The following is a 22,543-nucleotide window of genomic DNA, read 5'->3' as shown; positions in this document are numbered from 1 at the left end:
CCATACTGTATGGAATACTGTATGTAGAGGCCACATTTAGTCTACCCATTCATCTGTCAATGGACACATTGGTTGCTTCCAACTTTTGGCTATTGTGAATAATGTTGCTATGAACATAGGTGAACATGTATCTCTTTGAGACTATGCTTTCAATTCTTTTAGGTATATATCTAGAAGTGAAATTAGTGGATCACATAGCTATTCTAATTTTATTTTTTTGAGGAACTACAAAATTGTTCTCCACAGTGACTGTACCATCTGACATTCCCACCAACAGTGCTCGAGAATTCCAATTTCTCCACAAACTCATTAACATGTTATTTTCTGTTCTTTCATTAGTACCCATTCTAATGGGTATGAGGTAATATCTCATGAGATTTTGATTTGCAATGATTAGTGATATTAAGAATATTTTCATTTTTATGTGCTTATTGGCCATTTGTGTATCTTTGGAGAAATACCTATTGAAGCCTTTTGCCCACATTTTATTTTATTTTTTTTCCAGGCAAAGATGAATTTATTGATGAATCCTACAAAGCTATTGAGGAAAAAATAATACCAATTCTAAACAAATGGTTCCAGAATATTGAAGAGGAGAGTATAGTTTCCACTCATTCTTCTTTTTTCCTTTATCAAACTTATTTATTTACTTATTTATTTTTTATTTTTTTAATTATACTTTAAGTTCTAGGGTACATGTGCACAATGTGCAGGTTTGTTACATACCTATACATGTGCCATGTTGGTGTGCTGCACCCATTAACTCGTCATTTACATTAGGTATATCTCCTAATGCTATCCCTCCCCCCTCCTCCCACCTCACAACAGGCCCTGGTGTGTGATGTTCCCCCACCCTGTGTCCAAGTGTTCTCATTGTTCAATTCACACCTATGAGTGAGAACATACAGTGTTTGGTTTTCTGTCCTTGCAATAGTTTGCTCAGAATGATGGTTTCCAGCTTCATCCACGTCCCTACAAAGGACATGAACTCATCACTCATCATTTTTTATGGCTGCATAGTATTCCATGGTGTATATGTGCCACATTTTCTTAATCCAGTCTATCATTGATGGACATTTGGGTTGGTTCCAAGTCTTTGCTACTGTGAATAGTGCCGCAATAAACACACATGTGCATGTGTCTTTATAGCAGCATGATTTATAATCCTTTGGGTATATACCCAGTAATGGGATCTCTGGGTCAAATGGTATTTCTAGTTCTAGGTCCCTGAGGAATTGCCACACTGTCTTCCACAATGGTTGAACTAGTTTACCGTCCCACCAACAGTGTAAAAGTGTTCCTATTTCTCCACATCCTCTCCAGCACCTGTTGTTTCCTGACTTTTTAATGACTGCCATTCTAATTGGCATGAGATGGTATCTCACTGTGGTTTTGATTTGCATTTCTCTGATGGCCAGTGATGATGAGCATTTTTTCATGTGTCTGTTGGCTGCATAAATGTCTTCTTTTGAGAAGTGTGTCTGTTCATATCCTTCAGCCACTTTTTGATGGGGTGGTTTGATTTTTTTCTTGTAAATTTGTTTAAGTTCTTTGTAGATTCTGGATATTAGCCATTTGTCAGATGGGTAGATTGTAAAAATTTTCTCCCATTCTGTAGGTTGCCTGCTCACTCTGATGGTAGTTTCTTTTGCTGTGCACAAGCTCTTTAGCTTAATTAGATCCCATTTGTCAATTTTAGCTTTTGTTGCCATTGCTTTTGGTGTTTTAGTCATGAAGTCCTTGCCCATGCCTATGTCCTGAATGGTATTGCCTAGGTTTTCTTCTAGGGTTTTTATGGTTTTAGTTCTAACATTTAAGTCTTTAATCCATCTTGAATTAATTTTTGTATAAGGTGTAAGGAAGGGATCCAGTTTCAGCTTTCTATAAATGGCTAGCCAGTTTTCCCAGCACCATTAGTTAAATAGGGAATCCTTTCCCCATTTCTTGTTTTTGTCAGGTTTGTCAAAGATCAGATGGTTGTAGATGTGTGATATTATTTCTGAGGGCTCTGTTCTGTTCCATTGGTCTATATCTCTGTTTTGGTACAAGTACCATGCTGTTTTGGTTACTGTAGCCTTGTAGTATAGTTTGAAGTCAGGTAGCATGATGCCTCCAGCTTTGTTCTTTTGGCTTAGGATTGTCTTGGCAATGAGGGCTCTTTTTTGGTTCCATATGAACTTTAAAGCAGTTTTTTCCAATTCTGTGAAGAAAGTGATTGGTACCTTGATGGGGATGGCATTGAATCTATAAAATACCTTGGGCAGTATGGCCATTTTCATGATATTGATTCTTCCTATCCATGAGTATGGAATGTTCTTCCATTTGCTGTGTCCTCTTTTATTTCATTGAGCAGTGGTTTGTAGTTCTCCTTGAAGAGGTCCTTCTTATCCCTTTTAAGTTGGATTCCTAGGTATTTTATTCTCTTTGAAGCAATTGTGAATGGGAGTTCACTCATGATTTGGCTCTCTGTCTGTTATTGGTGTATAGGAATGCTTGTGATTTTTGCACATCGATTTTGTATTCTGAGACTTTGGGGAAGTTGCTTGCTTATCAGCTTAAGGAGATTTGGGGCTGAGACGATGGGGTTTTCTAAATATGCAATCATGTCATCTGTAAACAGGGACAATTTGACTTCCTCTTTTCCTAATTGAATACCCTTTATTTCTTTCTCCTGCCTGATTGCTCTGGCCAGAACTTCCAACACTATGTTGAATAGGAGTGGTGAGAGAGGGCATCCCTGTCTTGTACCCGTTTTCAGAGGGAATGCTTCCAGTTTTTGCCCACTCAGTATGATATTGGCTATGGGTTTGTCATAAATAGCTCTTATTATTTTGAGATACATTCCATCAATACCTAGTTTATTGAAAGATTTTAGCATGAAGGACTATTGAATTTTGTCAGAGGCCTTTTCTGCATCTATTGAGATAATCATGTCGTTTTTGTCTTTGGTTCTGTTTATGTGATGGATTACTTTTATTAATTTGCATATGTTGAACCAGCCTTGCATCCCAGGGATGAAGCCAACTTGATTGTGGTGGATAAGCTTTGTGATGTGCTGCTGGATTCGGTTTGCCAGTATTTTATTGAGGATTTTTGCATCGATGTTCATCAGGGATATTGGTCTAAAATTCTCTTTTTTTGTTGTGTCTCTGCCAGGCTTTGGTATCAGGATGATGCTGGCCTCATAAAATGAGTTAGGGAGGATTTCCTCTTTTTCTATCGATTGGAATAGTTTCAGAAGGAATGGTACCAGCTCCTCTTTGTACCTCTGATAGAATTCGGCTGTGAATCCGTCTGGTCCTCAACTTATTTTGGTTGGTAGGCTACTAATTATTGCCTCAATTTCAGAGCCTTATTGGTCTACTCAGGGATTCAACTTCTTCTTGGTTTAGTCTTAGGAGGGTGTATGTGTCGAGGAATTTATCCATTTCTTCTAGGTTTTCTAGTTTATTTGCGTAGAGGTGTTTATACTATTCTCTGATGGTAGTTTGTATTTCTGTGGGATCAGTGGTGATATCCCCTTTATCATTTTTTATTGCATCTATTTGATTCTTCTCTCTTTTATTCTGTATTAGTCTTGCTAGCAGTCTGTCAATTTTGTTGATCCTTTCGAAAAACCAGCTCCTGGATTCATTGATTTTTTGAAGAGTTTTTTGTGTCTCCATCTCCTTCAGTTCTGCTCTGATCTTAGTTATTTCTTGCCTTCTGCTAGCTTTTGAATGTGTTTGCTCTTGCTTCTCTAGTTCTTTTAATTGTGATGTTAGTGTGTCAATTTTAGGTCTTTCCTGCTTTCTTTTGTGGGCATTTAGTGATATAAATTTTCCTCTACACACTGCTTTAAATGTGTCCCAGAGATTCTGGTATGTTGTGTCTTTCTTCTCATTGGTTTCAAGGAACATATTTATTTTTGCCTTCATTTCGTTATGTACCCAGTAGTCATTCAGGAGCAGGTTGTTCAGTTTCCATGTAGTTGAGTGGTTTTGAGTGAGTTTCTTAATCCTGAGTTCTAGTTTGATTGCACTGTGGTCTGAGAGACAGTTTGTTATAATTTCTGTTCTTTTACATTTGCTGAGGAGAGCTTTAATTCCAACTATGTGGTCAATTTTGGAATAGGTGTGGTGTAGTGCTGAAAATAATGTATATTCTGTTGATTTGGGGTGGAGAGTTCTGTAGATGTCTATTAGGTTGGCTTGGTGCAGAGCTGAGTTCAATTCCTGGATATCCTTGTTAACTTTCTGTCTCGTTGATCTGTCTAATGTTAACAGTGGGGTGTTAAAGTCTCCCATTATTATTGTGTGGGAGTCTAAGTACCTTTGTAGGTCTCCAAGGACTTGATTTATGAATCTGGGTGCTCCTGTGTTGGGTGCATATATATTTAGGATAGTTAGCTCTTCTTGTTGAATTGATCCCTTTACCATTATGTTATGGTCTTCTTTGTCTCTTTTGATCTTTGTTGGTTTAAAGTCTGTTTTATCAGAGACTGGGATTGCAACCCCTGCTTTTTTTGTGTTCCATTTGCTTGGAGATCTTCCTCCATCCCTTTATTTTGAGCCTATGCATGTCTCTGCACATGAGATGGCTCTCCTGAATACAGCACACTGACGGGTCTTGACTCTTTATCCAATTTGCCAGTCTGTGTCTTTTAATTGGAGCATTTAGCCCATTTACATTTAAGGTTAATATTGCTATGTGTGAGTTTGATCCTGTCATTATGATGTTTGCTGGTTATTTTGCTCATTAGTTGATGCAGTTTCTTCCTAGCATCGATGGTCTTTATAATTTGGCATGTTTTTGCAGTGGCTAGTACCGGTTGTTCTTTTCCATGTTTAGTGCTTCCTTCAGGAGCTCTTGTAAGGCAGGCCTGGTAGTGACAAAATCTCTCAGCATTTGCTTGTCTGTAAAGTATTTTATTTCTCCTTCACTTATGAAGCTTAGTTTGGCTGGATATTAAATTATGGGTTGATTTAAGAATGTTGAATATTGGCCCCCACTCTCTTCTGGCTTGTAGAGTTTCTGCAGAGATCCTCTGTTAGTCTGATGGGCTTCCCTTTGTTGGTAACCCGACCTTTCTCTCTGGCTGCCCTTAACATTTTTTCCTTCATTTCAACTTTGGTGAATCTGACAATTATGTGTCTTGGAGTTGCTCTTCTCGAGGAGTATCTTTGTGGTGTTCTGTGTATTTCCTAAATTTGAATGTTGGCCTGCCTTGCTAGGTTGGGGAAGTTCTCCTGGATAATATCCTGCAGAGTGTTTTCCAACTTGGTTCCATTCTCCCCATCACTTTCAGGTACACCAATCAGATGTAGATTTGGTCTTTTCACATAGTCCCATATTTCTTGGAGGCTTTATTCATTTCTTTTTACTCTTTTTTCTCTAAACTTCTCTTCTCACTTCATTTCATTCATTTGATCTTCCATCACTGATACCCTTTATTCTACTTGATCAAATTGGCTACTGAATCTTGTGCATGCATCACGTAGTTCTCATGCCATGGTTTTCAGCTCCATCTGGTCATTTAAGGTCTTCTCTATGCTGTTTATTCTAGTTAGCCACCTGTCTAATCTTTTCTCAGGGTTTTTAGCTTCTTTGCAATGGGTTCAAACATCCTCCTTTAGCTTGGAGAAGTTTGTTATTACTGATCATCTGAAGCCTTCTTCTCTCAACTCATCAAAGTCATTCTCCATCCAGCTTTGTTCCATTGCTGGTGAGGAGCTGCATTCCTTTGGAGGAGAAGAAGCACTCTGATTTTTAGAATTTTCAGCTTTTCTGCTCTGGTTTCTCCCCATCTTTGTGGTTTTATCTACCTTTGGTCTTTGAGGAAGGTGACATACAGTGGGGGTTTTGATGTGGATGTCCTTTCTGTTTGTTAGCTTTACTTCTAACAGTCAGGACTCTCAGCTGCAGGTCTGTTGGAGTTTGCTGGAGGTCCATTCCAGACCCTGTTTGCCTGGGTATCAGCAGCAGAGGCTGCAGAACAGCAAATATTGCTGAACAGCAAATGTTGCTGCCTGATCGTTCTTCTGGAAGCTTCGTCTCAAGAGGGGTACCCGGCCATGTGAGGTGTCAGTCTGCCCCTACTGGGAGGTGTCTCCCAGTTAGGCTACTCGGGGGTCAGTGACCCACTTGAGGAGGCAGTCTGTCGGTTCTCAGATCTCAAACTCCATGCTGGGAGGACCACTACTCTCTTCAAAGCTGTCAGACAGGGAGGATTAAGTCTGCCAAAGTTTCTGCTGCCTTTTGTTCAGCTATGCCCTGCCCCCAGAGGTGGAGTCTACAGAGGCTGGCAGGCCTCCTTGAGCTGTGGTGGGTTCCATCCAGTTTGAGCTTTTCTTTGTTTACCTACTCAAGCCTCAACAATGGCGGACACCCCTCCCCCAGCCTTGCTGCCTCCTTGCAGTTCGATCTCAGACTGCTGCACTAGGAATGAGTGAGGCTCCTTGGGCATGGGACCCTCCCAGCCAGGTGCAGGATATAATTGCCTGGTGTGCCGTCTGCTAAGACCATTGGAAAAGTGCAGTATTAGAGTGGGAGTGTCCCGATTTTCCAGGTACCATCTGTCACGGCTTCTCTTGGTTAGGAAAGGGAATTCCTCAACCCCTTGCGCTTCCCGGGTGAGGCAATGCCCCACCCTGCTTCAGCTCACACTCTGTGGGCTGCACCCACTGTCCGACAACCCCAATGAGATGAACCCAGTACCTCAGTTGGAAATGCAGAAATCACCCGTCTTCTGCGTCGCTCATGCTGGGAGCTATAGACTGGAGCTGTTCCTATTTGGCCATCTTGGAATCCAGTTTTCCCCCTTAGCCAATATTTTAACCAGTTTATTTTACAGTTGTCTTTTGCCTATTTTTAGTTGAGATATTTTTTTTTTATTATTGAGTTTCAAGAGTTATTTATATATTCCGGATATATGTCATCTGTCAAATAAATGTTTAGTCAGTGTTTTCTTTTTCTTTGTACCTTGCCTATTCATTTGCTTAATAATGCCTTTTGATAAACAGATCTTTCAAGTTTTGATGTAGTCTAACTTATTAGACATGTTAAGAATATTGCTTCCTTTTCCCTAAGAAATCTTTGCTGACCTTCAGGCCATGAAAGTACCCCCCTACGTTTTCTTCTAAAGGCTTCTGAGTTCAAGATTTTATGCCTATAACCCATTTAAAATTAATGTTTGTATATGATCTGGTGTAAGGGTCAAGATTTGTTTTTTTTCTTTCCCATATGAATATCTGGTTATTCCAAATCATTTGTTGAAAGACTTTCATTTCTCTCCATTGATTTTTTGGCACCTTTGTTGAAAATTAACAGTCTGTACATTTAGTTTATTTCTAAACTTTCTATTAGATTCCACTGATCTCTTTGTCTATCTTAAAAATAATACCTCATTGTCTTAAATACTATAGCTTTACAGCAAATCTTGAAATCAGGCAGCCTAAATCTTCTGATTTTGTTCTACTTTCTCAAAATTGTTGGGTATTTTAATGTTCACATGCATTTTACAAGCAGTATGTAAAAGTCTACTAAAAAATACTGCTGAAATTATGATGGTGACTCAATCTCTAGATGAATTTGGTGAAATCTGACATTTTAAAAGCATTAAACATCCAATCAGTGAATATGGTACATATGTATTTACTTAGGTCTTCTTTCATTGGTCTCAGTAATGTTCAGTACCATTCTCTGTATGGGTCTTGCACACATTTTGTAAAATTTATCCCTATTTAATGGATTTTTATGCTACTGTAAATGGTATCATGTTTTAAAATTAATTTTTCAATTACTAGCTGTTAGCATATAGAAATAAAATTGATTTTTGGCCATTGACCTTGTATCCAGTGACTTTGTCAAATTCATTTACTAATCTTGTAGTGACTTTGTAGAAACCTCGGAAATTTCCATGTAGATAGTCATGTCATTTATGAAGAGACAGTTTTACGTATTCCTTTCTCATTTGTATATATTTATTTTTGTTGCCAGAACCTCCAGTACGATGTTGAATAGGTGTGGTAAGAGCAGACATTGCTCTTGACACTGCCTTTCATCAGTAAATAGGATGCTAACTGTAGGTATTTTGTAGATGTTCTTTATCAGATTGGAGAAGTCCTCATCTATTCCTAGTTTGCTTAAAGTTTTTTTTTAGTCATGAATGAGTGTTCAATTCTGTCAAATGCCTTTCTGCAACTATTGAGATAATTATATTATTTTTCTCCTTTATTACTTGATACAGTAAATGACACTGATAGCTTCAAATTTTAAACCAACCTTACATTTCTGATAAATCCCATTCCTAATAAATTGCTTGATGTAATATGGTTTTTATCATGTATTAAAATCTAGATTAGATTTACTGATACTTTATTAAGAATTTTATAGGCCAGGCGCGGTGGCTCACGCTTGTAATCCCAGCACTTTGGGAGGCCGAGGCGGGCGGATCACGAGGTCAGGAGATCAAGACCACAGTGAAACCCCGTCTCTACTAAAAAATACAAAAAATTAGCCGGGCGCGGTGGTGGGCGCCTGTAGTCCCAGCTACTCGGAGGCTGAGGCAGGAGAATGGCATGAACCCAGGAGGCGGAGCTTGCAGTGAGCCGAGATTGTGCCACTGCACTCCAGCCCGGGTGACAGAGCGAGACTCTGTCTCAAAAAAAAAAAAAAAAAAAAAAAAGAATTTTACATTTATACTCATATTCATAGGGATATTGGTCTGTAATTTTCTTTTATTATAATGTCTTTGTTAGGATTTGGTATCAAAAACCTACTTGAGAATTGTTTTCACTCTTCTATTTTTTGTGGAAGACTGGTATTATTTCTTCTAAAGTGTTCGACAGAATTTACCAGTGAAATCATCCAGATCTGGATTTTTCTCTAGGAGATATTTTAATGACAAATTCAACTTCCCTAAAAGATATATAAGAAATTTGCCCATTTTATCTACATTTCAAATTTACTGGCATGAAGTAATCCATCACAGTCCCTCCTTTCTTATCTTTTTAATGCTTGTATTATCTGTACTTATGATGTACTCTTTCATTCTTGCCTGTAGTGAATTTTACTTTCTCTCCCTTTTTTTGTGGTCAGTTCTGCTAGGGCTTATCAGCTTTATTGATATTTTCAAATAATCAACTTTTGACTTCATTTAATTGTTTCTCCTATTTATTTGATATGTCTTATTCTAATTATTTCCTTTTGTCTACTTTCTGTGAATTTAATTTGCACACTTTTTTAGTTTCTAGATAAAAACCTAGGTCACTTCTTCTTTTCTAAAACAAACATTTAAAACTCTAAATTTCCCTCTAAGAGCTGCTTTATTTGTACCCTACAAATTTTTATGTTTTATGTCTATCATCATTCCGTTTAAAATTTTCCTTGTGATTTCTTCTTTGGCCCATGAATTATTTACTAGTCTGATGTTTAATTCCCAAATATTTGGGCTTTTCCAGATATCTTATACTTACCTACTCCTGATTCAATTCTACTGGAGTGAGAGAACATATTCTGTAAGACTTCAGTCTTCTGAAATGTATGGAGACTTGTTTATGGCTCAGCATGTAGTCTATTTTGGTAAACATTCTATGTGAATTTCAACAGAATTTATAGTTGCAGATATAGTGTTCTATAAATATCAATTAAATCAAGGTAGTTAATAGTGATGTTCAGGTTTTCTACATCCTTGCAGATGTTTTAATAGTTGTTCTATCAGTTGTTGAAAGGGGATATGAGTATGGCATTTTCTATTGCTCATTTTTTCAAGTTTTTGCTTCATTTATTTTGAAGCTCTATTATTAGGTGCAAAGATATACCTAATTAATTGTTATATCTTTTTAATGAATTGACACCTTTATCATTATAAAATGCCCCTACTGATTTTTAATAATACTACTTGTCTTATATTTGTTATTAAAATTGTCATTTCTTATTAAAATTGTCACTCCACTTTCTTATGCTTACTATTGGCATGATAGTATTTCTTTCTTTCATCTTTTCCCTTTAAACCTCTTTGTTTCTTTATGCTAAATACAATGTGTCTCTTGTAGTAGCATATGGTTTGCCCTTGATTTTTTTAATCTTGCATGACCATTTCTGCCTTTTTATTAAAACATTTGTCCATTGACATTTAATGTAATTATTGATATGCTTGAGTTCAGATCATTATGTTATTTGTCTTCTATTCATGTCTGTTTTTTTGTTTCTCTGCCCTTCCTTTGGAGTTTATCAAAGTGTTTTCATATTCCACTTCATTTCAATTCCTCTACTGACTTTTTTGCTGTTGTTATGGACTAGATATTTGTATTCTCCCAAAATTCATATGTTGAAATCCTACCTCCAGTGTGATAGTATTAGAAGGTAGGGCCTGTGGGAAGTGATTAGGTCATAAGGGTGGAGCCTTCATTAATAGGATTAGTGTCACATTGTAAAAAGGATCCCAGAGAGCTCTCTTGTCCCTTCTGCCATTTGAGGACACAATGAGAAGCTGGCTGTTTATGAACCAGGAATCAGGGTCCCACCAGACACTGAATCTGCCAGTGCCTTGATTTTTTAATTCCCAGCCTCCAGTACTATAAGAAATAAATGTTCATTGTTTATATGCCACCTAGTCTACGGTACTTTGTTTTAGAAACCTAAACTAAGACAGCTATACTTCGTTACATTATTTTGTAGGGGTTGCTCTAAGGAAGATAGTATGTATCACTAACTTACCAAACTGTATTTAAGTGTTAATATTGTACTATTTCATATGTAATATAAAAATGTTACAACAAAATAGTTATATTTACTCCCCTGTCCTTTGTGTTATGGTAGTCACACAGATTATAAACTCTATAATAGCAATTTATTTTCCTTTAAGCTGGTACAGCTTTTGAAGTCATGTTGTCTTCATTTAATAAAGATTTTTGCTGCATACAGAACTCTGGGTTGATGGTTATTTTTGTTAGCATTTTATAAATGTCATTCCTTTGTCATCTGACCTTCACTCTCCTGATACAAGGTCAGCCATCATCTGTGTCATTGTTGTGCAATGTGACTTTTTTTCTGTCTGCTTTTAAAAGTTTCTTTTTATCTTTGGTTTTAGCACTTTGACTAAGATATGACTGCCTACATATGGTTTTGTGTCTATCTTGCTTTGGATTTGCTGAGGGCCATGGATCTGCAAGTTTGTTTTAAGTGTGATAAATTTTTAAGAAATTTCTCAATTAATTTTATTTGCCCAGGTCAAGCACAGTCACTCACAACTGTAATCCTAGCAATTTGGGAGGCTGAGGCAGGTGGATCACTTGAGCCCAGGAGTTCAAGATCAGCCTGGGAAACGTGGCAAAACTCCATCTCTACCAAAAATACAAAAATTAGCCGGATGTGATGGCATACTCCTGTAGTCTCAGCTACTCAGGAGGCTGAGGTAGGAGGATCACCTGAGTCCAGGAGGTCGAGGCTGTGGCGAGCTGTGATCGCTCCACTGCACACTCCAGCCTGGGTGCCAGAGTGAGACTCTGTCTCTGAAATGAAAATTTTATTTGCCCTATTCTCTCTCTCTTCTTACTTGGGGACTCCAATTACATACTTAAAAACACTTGTTATTGTTCTACAGGCCACCGAGGCACTATTCCTTTCTTTTAAAAACTCTTCTTCTGTGTGCTTCTGACTAGATAATTTCTATTTACCCAGCTTCCAATTTACTGACACTTGATTCATTTGCCTTCAATCTACTATTAGGACCATTTGGTTTTTGTTTTGGTTTTGGTTTTTAAAGACATTTTACTTTTCAGTTCTAGAACTTACATTTGATTATTTTCAGTTCCCATTTATTCGCTGACATTCCCCATCTGATCTTTCATTATGACCATATTTTCCTTTCTGTCTTTGAAGATGTTTATAATAGCTGCATAAAAGACTTTATCTGCTAATTCTAACAATTGGGTTATTTTGGTGTTATTTTTTATTGACTGATTTTTATACTATTGATTGACATTTGTGTTGTCTTCTGTTTGGGGCTAATACAAAGAATGTTGCTATGAATGTTTTTGTACCTTTCTCCTTACTCTACCTAGGAGTAGAAGAGTTGAATTATAAGATATATGAATCTGCTACATTTATATAGAATATCAACAGTTTATGAAAATCCTTACTTGATTTAATTTTTAATCACATTTACATATTTTAATTTCAAATACTATTAAAGGAAGGTATAAGATTTTTATGTTTCCTCACAAAAAGCACATAATTAATACAATGAGAACTGCTGTTTTCCATTCACAATTCAAAAACTATTTATTGAATACTTACTGTCAGTCATTGTTCAAAGACATAGGAAGAAGATTACAAAATATGGCTCTAATATCAGGAGCTTACACTGTAAGGCTTTAATTTGTTTTATACAAGTAAATGGTTCTCAGTCCCCTTCTGCAGCAGGATAATCACACATGGAGCTTTTTAAAATGTAGATTCCAAGAATCCATTCCACTTACTCAATTTCACTTTTTAATATGGAAGTAGGGAATATGACCACACACAAAGAGCTCATGCATGCACATATATTCTTAAGCTGCTTGAATCCAAGCTTAAGAATATATGTGCATGCTAAATCACAGATGTGTACTCTATTACAACTAAAAGAATTGATCTCCTCTATTTAAAAAGATAACAACCTTTCAACTTTTCAATTTATACTGTATAAACAAGTGGAATAAAATGTCTAAATTCTCATCTATCTATTAGTATTTAAAAAACGAAAATAAAGATGCCAAATACCTTTATCTCATAAACATTCAGTTGCTTGCTTTCTGCTGTACCTTTTTTTTTCAAGGCCTTATTCTGTTAAAAGTAAAAATAATTATATTTAGTACTAAATTTATTCAAATTTATCTTGCCACTGACTTAGACTTAAATTACTAAAGGAAAGGAAAGCATTATTCTTTAAAACTGTGGTGAAAATATCAGTTTGATTTTGAGAATATTTTTAAAAAATACATACCTCCTGCTGAAGTTCTTCAATATACTTGTTTTTATTTTCAACTTGTTTCCTTAAATTGTTACACTAAAAAATTGTGAGAAATTATAGCTATTTTATTCAGTATACCAGTCAAAACAGGCCATTTCAGACTAATAAAAATATTGCATAAAGTACTATAAAGGTCGCTTCAAAATCATGGTAATTCCATTAATATAAAAATTATACTAAAATCACAAATTTCAATAAAGATCATCTAAATACAAATGCAATCATAGCTCACTGCAACCTCCAGCTCCTGGGTTCAAGTGATCCTCTCACCCCGGCCTCCCAAAGTGCTGGGATTACAGGTGTGAGCAACTATATTCAGCCTCAGTATCTCTTTTTTTAAAAAAAAATTATCTTTGTATGTGAAGTGATGAATATGTTAACTAGCATGATTTAATCATTTCACAATGTATACATATATCAAAACATCATTTTGTATACCATAAATATATACAGTTTCTGTCAGTCAAAAAAATCATTTTCATGTTACTGCTTATATGTCAACATTTATCATTCTTATCTTTGCAATGTTTTATCAGCTTTCCCAGTTTATCTCGAATTTTTTAAATTGTCTTGTATATAAACATTTATAATCCCTTAAATATAGCTTTCACAAACATTTATTAATTCTGAACTTTGCAACAATCCAATGAGATAGAAAGAATAGGTATTATCTCTATTTGAGAGATGAGGAAACTAAGGCTCAGACAGATAAAATATATATAAAATAAAAAATGTCTGAACTAAGGTAGCAGATTGGGGGAAGAAAAGTGTAATGAAATTCAATCTCACACAAAATATCTGGGAAATATTTACAACCTGGATTCTTTCTGGGAAACTGTTTTAACAGGTAAGTTGAAATCCAAATATGGAAAACTGAAATATGCTAAAAATCTGTCATGCATTTCATTTTTTTCCTTAAATCGTCACTAATATTTTCTATATTGGCAAAATAAATTATGTTTTAAATTCTTAATGGAGGATTTTATTTTACATTAAAAATTAAATTCATGTTTTTCTCCATTAACAAACAACAGGCTTAATGATCTGCAGTGGCCTCTGATACAAATTTTAAAGTAGTGAATTACATACCAAGTATTTAGCATATTAAGTTCATTTTTTCAGGTTGAATTTAACTAATAAATATGAACTAAAAGAAAAATAGCTTTTCAGGGAGGAAAATGTGGTATAGTTTAAAGAATGTAGAAGACTACCTCTACTAATTCTTAGTCATGTAACCTTTTGAAGGTTTTTATCCTTTGGAGGTCTGATTTCCCAATTTATAAAATAAGAGCAATAATGACTTCTAGTTAAGTAAGATGATACATAGAAAGAACCTAGAATGCACCTGGTCTATTGTAAGCCCTTTAAAATGGTACCTTATCTCATCCTTGAACTATTCCAATAGTTTTACAGCTCTCAAAAGTGTAAATATAATTTTAACAATCCTCATGTCAAAATTCTTCAATGACCTCAAACTCCTAAATGTAGCTTAGGTGGCCATAAATGACCCACCCTCATTTTTCCCCACCTTAATCTCTCCATGCTTACCTCTCCCTACCCTCATCTTTCCTCACTCTGCCCTCTGCCACCACTACCTTAAACTCCATCTTTTAGTCACAATGAATTTTTTGTAGTTACTTAAATATGCCATGCTCTGATACTTTCAGGCTTACCCATATAATGTTTATGTTTTTTTAACTTAAAATATTATCCTTCTTGCTATACTTGTGTCCACCACCTGTCCTCCACTAATTCCTATTAATCTAAGGCTTCACATTGAATGTGACTTCTTTCAGGAAGCACGCCTAGCTCAAGTTCGGATTAGATGTCCTTTCTATAGACTCTAATAGTATCCAAATAGAGAACCTATGTTTTGATCTGGCCAGCACCCTTTACTGCAAGAATTCCTCTACTATAAAATCCATAGTAGTCCTGCTGAGTTCATGTAATTCGATGGGGGCTAACGCTATCTCTAAGATTCGACATGCAGTTCAGGCTTAGCTAGGTTACTCTATCCCCTAGCCACAGTGATTGACTCAGGAATAAGTGTGAACTGAACTACGCCAGAGTCTTCTCCAAGATTTTTTTAGAACTTTCAAGGTGACTTTTAATAGCTTTCCAACTGATTCCAATGCCTTTTATCTCTCCCCATTCCATTCTCAAATATTAAAAGGTGTCACCTCCTCAATAAAAAACTTTAATTAGATCACTACTCTCTACCAAATAAATGAAATCCAAACGTAACACCCAGAACAGTGCCTGGCACATAGTAGGTGGTCAATAATATTTGTTGAATGAACGAAAAAAGACAATCAAAGACCTCATAATCTAGATCAATCTTCCACTTCGGCACAATTTTCTTCCACTCTGTATAATATATACTATAATCATGTCACATATCTTGTACTATTCCATTTTCATGACACTCTTCCCTAAAAACCTTATTATCTTAATTTGATATCATATTCACCAAAGCATGACACAAACTTATTAAACAATTTGTCATCCATATATTTTATATTACTGAAGTATGAGCCTTTTATTTAGCCTCAAAAATGTTAAGTCTACATTAAATATTGAACACATGTTAAAAGAAAATCAGAATTATGCCACTATTTCTTCTAGATATAGATAATAGATTAATAGTAAAATAACCCAACTTTTCCTAGATATTTAAGGTTGATGGCTGATGACAGTCTTTAGATCACTATTATTTATACAGCAGTATACTTCCCTTTATTTTAGTTTAGACATATGGTGTTGCTTTTATGATTTGAAATTTTGTGATACAATCTATTATTAAATATAACATACATTTTCTTCACTCTTGTCCAATTTACATTTAACTTCATCTCTTTTCTGTTTTAGCTCTTCTCTCACATATTCCAGTTCATTTCTAAAAGAAAATGGAAGAGTGACATAATACTAAAAATTATTAGGCCTAAAGAGGATCTCAAATAACTTAAAATAAGGAAGTCTTAAAGACCACATTCTTTAACCAAATGTAAAAAAACAAAACTGAATACTTCAGAATATAAGTACAAACAAGAGCCCCCAAATATGTGGAATTCATCTAAGCTACTAATGGATTAAACAGAAACTTAAAATATAAAAACAAGTTGTTTAGAAAATAATGAACATGGAAATACTACATATCAAACACTATATCATAAATTCATCATTGTGTTCAGAAGTAAATTCATGGCTTAAAATGTTTTTATAGTTTTAAAAAACAGAAAGATAAACTAAATATCAAAATACAAAGCAACAGGGGCAGAGCTGCCCAAAGCCTTAGGAGTCCACCCTTTGCAGCAGTGTTCTCTGGATGTGGCATATGGAGTCAAAGGAGATTATTTTGCAGCTTTAAGATTTAATGACATCCCTGCTGGGTTTTAGATTTGCATGGAACCTGAACTCAATTCTTCTGGCTGATTTCTCCATTTTGGAATGGGAATATTTATCCATTTTATCTTGGAAGTAATTAACTTGTTTTGATTTTACAGGTGGAGGGGACTTGCTTTGTCTCAGATGAGATTTTGGCTTTTGGACTTTTGAGTTAATGGTGGAATGAGTTAGACTCTGGAGGACTATTTGGAAGGCATGATTGTATTTAGGAATGTGAAAAGTACATGAGATTTGGGTGCGGGGAAGTGCAATGATACATTTTGGATATTTGCTCTCTCCCAAATTTCATATTGAAATGTAATCGCCAATATTGGAGGTGGGGCCTGGTGGGAGGTGTTTGGGTCATGGGGGAGGATCCCTCATGGCTTGGTGATGTCTGCAATAGCGAACTCTTGCAACATTTGGATGTTTAAAAGTGTGTCCTCCCCACCACTCTTGCTCCTGCTTTTGCCATGTGAAGTGCCTCCTTTGCTTTCTATCATGAGTGAAAGTTCCCTAAGGCCTTCCAAAAAGCTGAGCAGATGCCATCACCATGCTTTCTGTACGGCCTACAGAACTATGAGCCAATTAACCTCTTTTCTTTAGAAATTACCCAGTCTCAGGTATTTCTTTATAGCAATACAAGAATGCCTAGTAGACATGCCTACAAGATCTAGAAAACAGCCTCAAAAGGGCAAATCTAAGAGTCATTGGCCTTAAAGAGGAGGTAGAGACAGAGATAAGAGTAGAAAGTTGATTCAAGGGGATAATAACAGAGAACTTCCCAACCTAGAGAAAGATATAAATATTCAAGGACAAGAAGGTTATCAGAACACCAAATATATTTAAACCAAAGAAGGCTGCCTTAAGGCACTTAAAAATCAAACTCACAAAGGTCAAGGATAAAGAAAGAACCCTAAAAGCAGCAAGAGAAAAGAAAGAAATAACATATAGTATGTCTGGCAGCAGACTTTTCAATGGAAACCTTACAGGCCCAGAGAGGGTCATGACATATTTAAAGTGCTGAAGGAAAAAACTTTTACCCTGGAATAGTATATCCAGTGAAAATATCCTTCAAACATGAAGGAGAAATAAAGACTTTCTCAGACAAACATAAACTAAGAAATTTCATTAACACCAGACCTGTCCTACAAGAAATGGTAAAGAGAGTTCTTCCATCTGAAAGAAAAGAATGTTAATGAGCAATAAGAAATCATCTGAAGATACACAACTCACTGGTAACAGTAAATACATAGAACATTATAACACTGTAATTGTGGAATGTAACTATTCATATCTTTTTTTTTTTTTTTTTGAGACAGAGTCTCACTCTTGTCACTCACTGCAACCTCCACCTCCCGGATTCAAGCAATTCTCCTGCCTCAGCCTCCCCAGTAGCTGGGATTACAGGTACCCGCCACCATGCCCGGCTAATTTTTGTATTTTTAGTACAGACAGGGTTCCACCATGTTGGCCTGGCTGGTCTCAAACTCCTGACCTCAGGTGATCTGCCTGCCTCGGCCTCCCAAAGTGCTGGGATTACAGGAGTGAGCCACCTTACCTGGCCTCGTATCTTAAGTAGAAAGACAAAAAGATGAACTGATGAAAAATAATAACAATTTTTCCAGACATAAACACAATAATAAAATACAAATAAAAACAACAAAAAGTTTAAAACCAGGGAAACAAAGTTATAGAGTTTTTATTAGTTTTCTCTTTGTTTATTTGCTTATGCAATCAGTTAACTTGTCATCAGTTTAAAATAATGGGTTATATTGCAAGAGGGTTCACACTCCTATGGGAATCTAAGGGATAGATTGGATTCTATCTGCTGCTGCTCTGACAGCAGGCATAGCTCAGGCAGTAATGTGAGCAGTGGGGAGCAGCTGTAAACACAGATTAAGCTTCACTTGCTCACCCGCTGCTCACCTCCTGCTGTGAGGCCTGTTTCCTAACAGGCCACAGAACAGAACCTGTCCATGGTCAGGGGGTTGGGAACCCCTGTTCTATTGTATGAATATATCACTTTTTGTTCATCTATTCATACATCAATGGACACTTGAGTTGTTTCTACCTTTTGGTTATTACAAATAATGCTGCTATGAACATGAGTGTACAAATATCTATTAAAGCCATTGCTTTCAATTCTTTTGGGCATATGCCTTGTCTTACCATTAGGCTGCTATAATAAAAATACCACAGACAGGGTGGCTTAAACAACAAACACTTGTCTCACAGTTCTGGGGGCTAAGATAAAGGCACTGAGAGATTCGGTATTTGGTGAGGGCCTGCTCCCTTGTTCATAGACAGCCATCTTCTTGCTAGGTCCTTATGTGTTGGAAGGGACAAGGAAGCAGCTTTCTGAGGTCTCTTTTACAAAGGCACTAATCCCATTCACAAGGTTATGCCTTCATTACCTAATTATCTCCAAATGCCTCACTTCTAAATACCTAACATTTGGATTAGGTTCCAACATATAAACTTGGGGGGACATAAATATTCAGTCTATGGCATACTAACAGTGGAATTCCTGGATCATATGGTAATGCTATGTTTAAGTCTTTGATTGGCTGCCATACTGCATTGCACATGATTTTACATTCCCACCAGAAATACACAAGGGACTTAATTTATCCACATCCTTGCCAATGCTTCAACATTTCTGGTTTTTTCTACATAATAGCTATCCTAATATGTAAAGTGGTATCTGATTGTATTATTATTATTAATGTATAAACATGTGTAATGGAACAAATCTCCAATTTTAGAACTATGCATGGATACTGTCATTTTGGCATTAAAAAGACTCAATAGGTAGAGAGGGGTGGCTTAATTGATAGTTTTCTCACTCTAACTCTGACACTACCACCACCATTATTATGTTCCCTGGGATGGCATAAACCTTTTCTTTTTGTTGCTTTTACATAACACAGATAAGCCAGACTAAAAAAATGTCTAGTAAATTTGGAAGGAAAGCATAAGAAAATAGACTAAAAATGTGAGGGGCAAGATAAATCATCTATTAATAGTTGATTTTATAGTTTTTTCTTACTTGGCTGGGTTCAGTTTGGTCTAGAAAAAGTTATTGAGAATCTAAAAAATGTTCCAGGTTCCATTTTATGCACTAGAGACATAGACTTAATTAAGCAAAGACTTTGCCCACCCTCCCACCCCTGTCCAAGAAGATCACTACCAGCTAGTATCAGTCAGCGAGTTTTAATCTATTAAAGTATATTGAGGATAAATCATTACACAACTCACAGGATGTGCCACTCTACTATCTGGATTTCAGCCTTAAAATATGTCTTAATATAACTGAGTACCTCTTTCCAGCCTGACTCAACCTGTTGAATCCTATGCTACTTAATCTGGATCTTAAGGAGATGATCAGTGGGGTGAAACTATCTGTTTAAAAGTAGCTTCAAAAATCTTTGGAGAGAGGAAACTATCTTTGTCTAGGAAAATGCATTGAAAACCTTCCTGGGTTGGTTGATGCCATCCTGAAAATATGGATTAAATGGGTCTAGGAAACAAAGAAACAGCTAAACTCATCTGGGCAGAAATTTGGGGATGAAAAGAAAAATAGAAAACAGAGAACAGAGATGAACAGAGAGGAAACGGGACAAAAGAAGACCTGAAATGTGCTAGAAGGATGAACATTGAGAAGTGGGAACAATTAATGGACTTTCAGAGACAGAACTGAGTTTTTACGTTTTGTGTGTGTATGTGTGTGTGTGTGTTGTCTCAGTATGAATCACTTTCTATCATTTGATTCTTCAATAAAGTCATCTACCCATGTATAAGACTGTCAAAATGGAATAAAATAAAAATAAAAAATAAAATAATGGGTTATATTTTTGCAAGCCTAACGGTAACTTCAAATAAAAAAATATACAACAAATAAACAAAAATGAAAAAGTAAGAAATTAAAATATACCACCAAAGAAAATTGCCTTCACTAAAAGGAAAACATGAAGGAAAGAAGAAAGAAGAGAACACGAAACAACCAGAAAACAAATAACGAAATGGCTAGCGTAAGTCCTTACTTATCAATAATAACATTGAATGTAAATGGACTAAACTCTTCAATCAAAAGACATAGAGCAACTGAATGGATAGAAAAACAAGACCCAACAGGCTGTTGCCTAACAAGAAACATCTATTCACCTGTAAAGATACACATAGACTGAAAATATAGGAATGGTAAAAGAAACTCCATGCAAATGGAAAATAAAAAAGAGCAGAAATAGCTATACTTATGCCAGACATTATGGATTTCAATACAAAAACTATAAAAAGAGACAAAGAAGGTCATTATACAATGAAAAAGGGGTGAATTCAGCTAGAGAATATAACAATTATAAAGATATATGCACCCAACACTGGAGCACACAGATATATAAAACAAATATTATTAGAGCTAAAGAGAGATAGGTTCCAGTAAAATAATAGCTGGTAAATTAAACACCCCACTTTCAGCATTGGACAGATCATCCAGACTTTGATCATCCAAAGAAACATCAAGCAATCTGCACTTTAGACCAAATGAACCTAATATATATTTACGGAACATTTCATCCAACAATTGCAGAATAAACATCCTTCTCCTAAGCACATGGAACATTCTCAAGGACAGATCATATGTTAAGCCACAAAACAAGTCTTAAAACATTTAAAAAATTGAAATCATATCAAGTACTTACTCTGACTACAATGAATTGAACTGAAAGTTAATAACAAGAAGAATTTTGAAAACTGTAAAAACACATGAAAATTTTAAAATGTGCACCTGAATCGTTAGTGGTTCAATAAAGAGATTAAGAAGAAAACTGAAAAATGTCTTGAAACAAAGGATAATAGAAAGACAACATACCAAAACCTATGGGATACAGCAAAAGGAGTATTAAGAGGTGTGTTTATAAGTGCCTACATCAAAAAAGTTTTAAAAAGTCAAATAACCTAACGATGCATCTTAAAAAACTAGAAAAGGCAGAGCAAACCAAACCCAAATTAGTAGAAGAGAAGAAATAATAAAGATCAGAGCAGAAATAAATGAAATTAAAACAATACAAAACATCAACAAAACAAAAAGTTGGTTTTTCGAAAAGATAAAATTGACAAAACTTTAGGAAGACGAACTAAGAAAAAGAGAAGACCAAAATAAATTTTAAAAAGGAGATGAAAAAGGAGACGTTATAACCGGTATCACGGAAATTCAAAGGATCATTAGAGGCTACTCTAAGCAACTACACATCAATAAATTGGAAAACCTAGAAGAAATGGATAAATATCTAGACACATACAACCTACCAAAATTGAACCATGAAGAAATCTAAAACCTGAACAGACCAAAAACAAGTAATGAGATCAAAGCTATAATAAAAAGTCTTCCAGCAAAGAAAAACCCAGGACCTAATGGCTTCACTGCTGAAATTTTCAAAACATTTAAAGAAGAATTAATATCAATCCTACACAAACTATTCCTAAAAATAAAGGAGGAGGGAATACAGCTAAACTCATTCTGTGAGGCAAATATTACCCTGATACCAAAGCCAAATAAAGACACATAAAAAAAGGAAACTAAAGGGCAATGTCCCTGATGAAAATTGATGCAAAAATCTTCAACAACATACTAGCAAACCAAATTCAACAATACATTAAAAAGATCATTAATCATAATCAAGTGAGATTTATCCCACGAATGTAAGGATAATTCAACATATACAAATAAATCAACGTGATACATTATATCAACATGCTACAGGACAAAAACCATATGATCATTTCAATTGATGCTGAAAAGCATTTGATAAAATTCAACATCTGTTCATGATAAAAACCCTCAAAAAACTGGGTACGGAAGGAACATAGCTCAACATAATAAAAGCATATATGACTGACCCACAGTTAGTATCACACTGAATGGGGAAACACTGAAGGCCTTTCCTCTTAGACCTGGAACACAACAAGGATGCCCACTTTCACCACTGTTATTCAACATAGTACTGGAGGTCCTAGCTACAGGAATTAGACAAAAGGAAGAAATAAAGGGCATTCAAATTGGAAAAGAAGTCAAATTATCCTTGCTTGCAGATGTATATTTCTTGGAAATACGTATATTTCCAAGTATAATCTTATACTTGGAAAAGCCTAACGATCCCACCA

The 22,543-nt window shown here is 35.7% G+C and overlaps 1 protein-coding gene across 3 annotated transcripts in view; it reads right to left on the bottom strand.

Annotated features, from left to right (window-relative positions):
• SYCP1 (synaptonemal complex protein 1) overlaps positions 1 to 22,543 on the bottom strand; it is a 145,131-nt gene that overhangs the window by 58,122 nt on the left and 64,466 nt on the right. For all 3 annotated transcript variants that reach the window (XM_063625815.1, XM_063625816.1, XM_063625814.1), the window contains exons 21-23: positions 15,809 to 15,890; positions 12,968 to 13,030; positions 12,745 to 12,807 (exon numbers count right to left, since the gene is read on the bottom strand). In XM_063625815.1, coding sequence (XP_063481885.1) covers positions 12,745 to 12,807; positions 12,968 to 13,030; positions 15,809 to 15,890 — 208 coding nt within the window. The remainder of the gene's footprint in view (positions 1 to 12,744; positions 12,808 to 12,967; positions 13,031 to 15,808; positions 15,891 to 22,543) is intronic.

The sequence above is a fragment of the Symphalangus syndactylus genome, chromosome 12 (genome assembly GCF_028878055.3).
Source record: "Symphalangus syndactylus isolate Jambi chromosome 12, NHGRI_mSymSyn1-v2.1_pri, whole genome shotgun sequence".
NCBI lineage: Eukaryota > Metazoa > Chordata > Mammalia > Primates > Hylobatidae > Symphalangus > Symphalangus syndactylus.
This window is presented reverse-complemented; position numbering and strand designations above follow the sequence as displayed.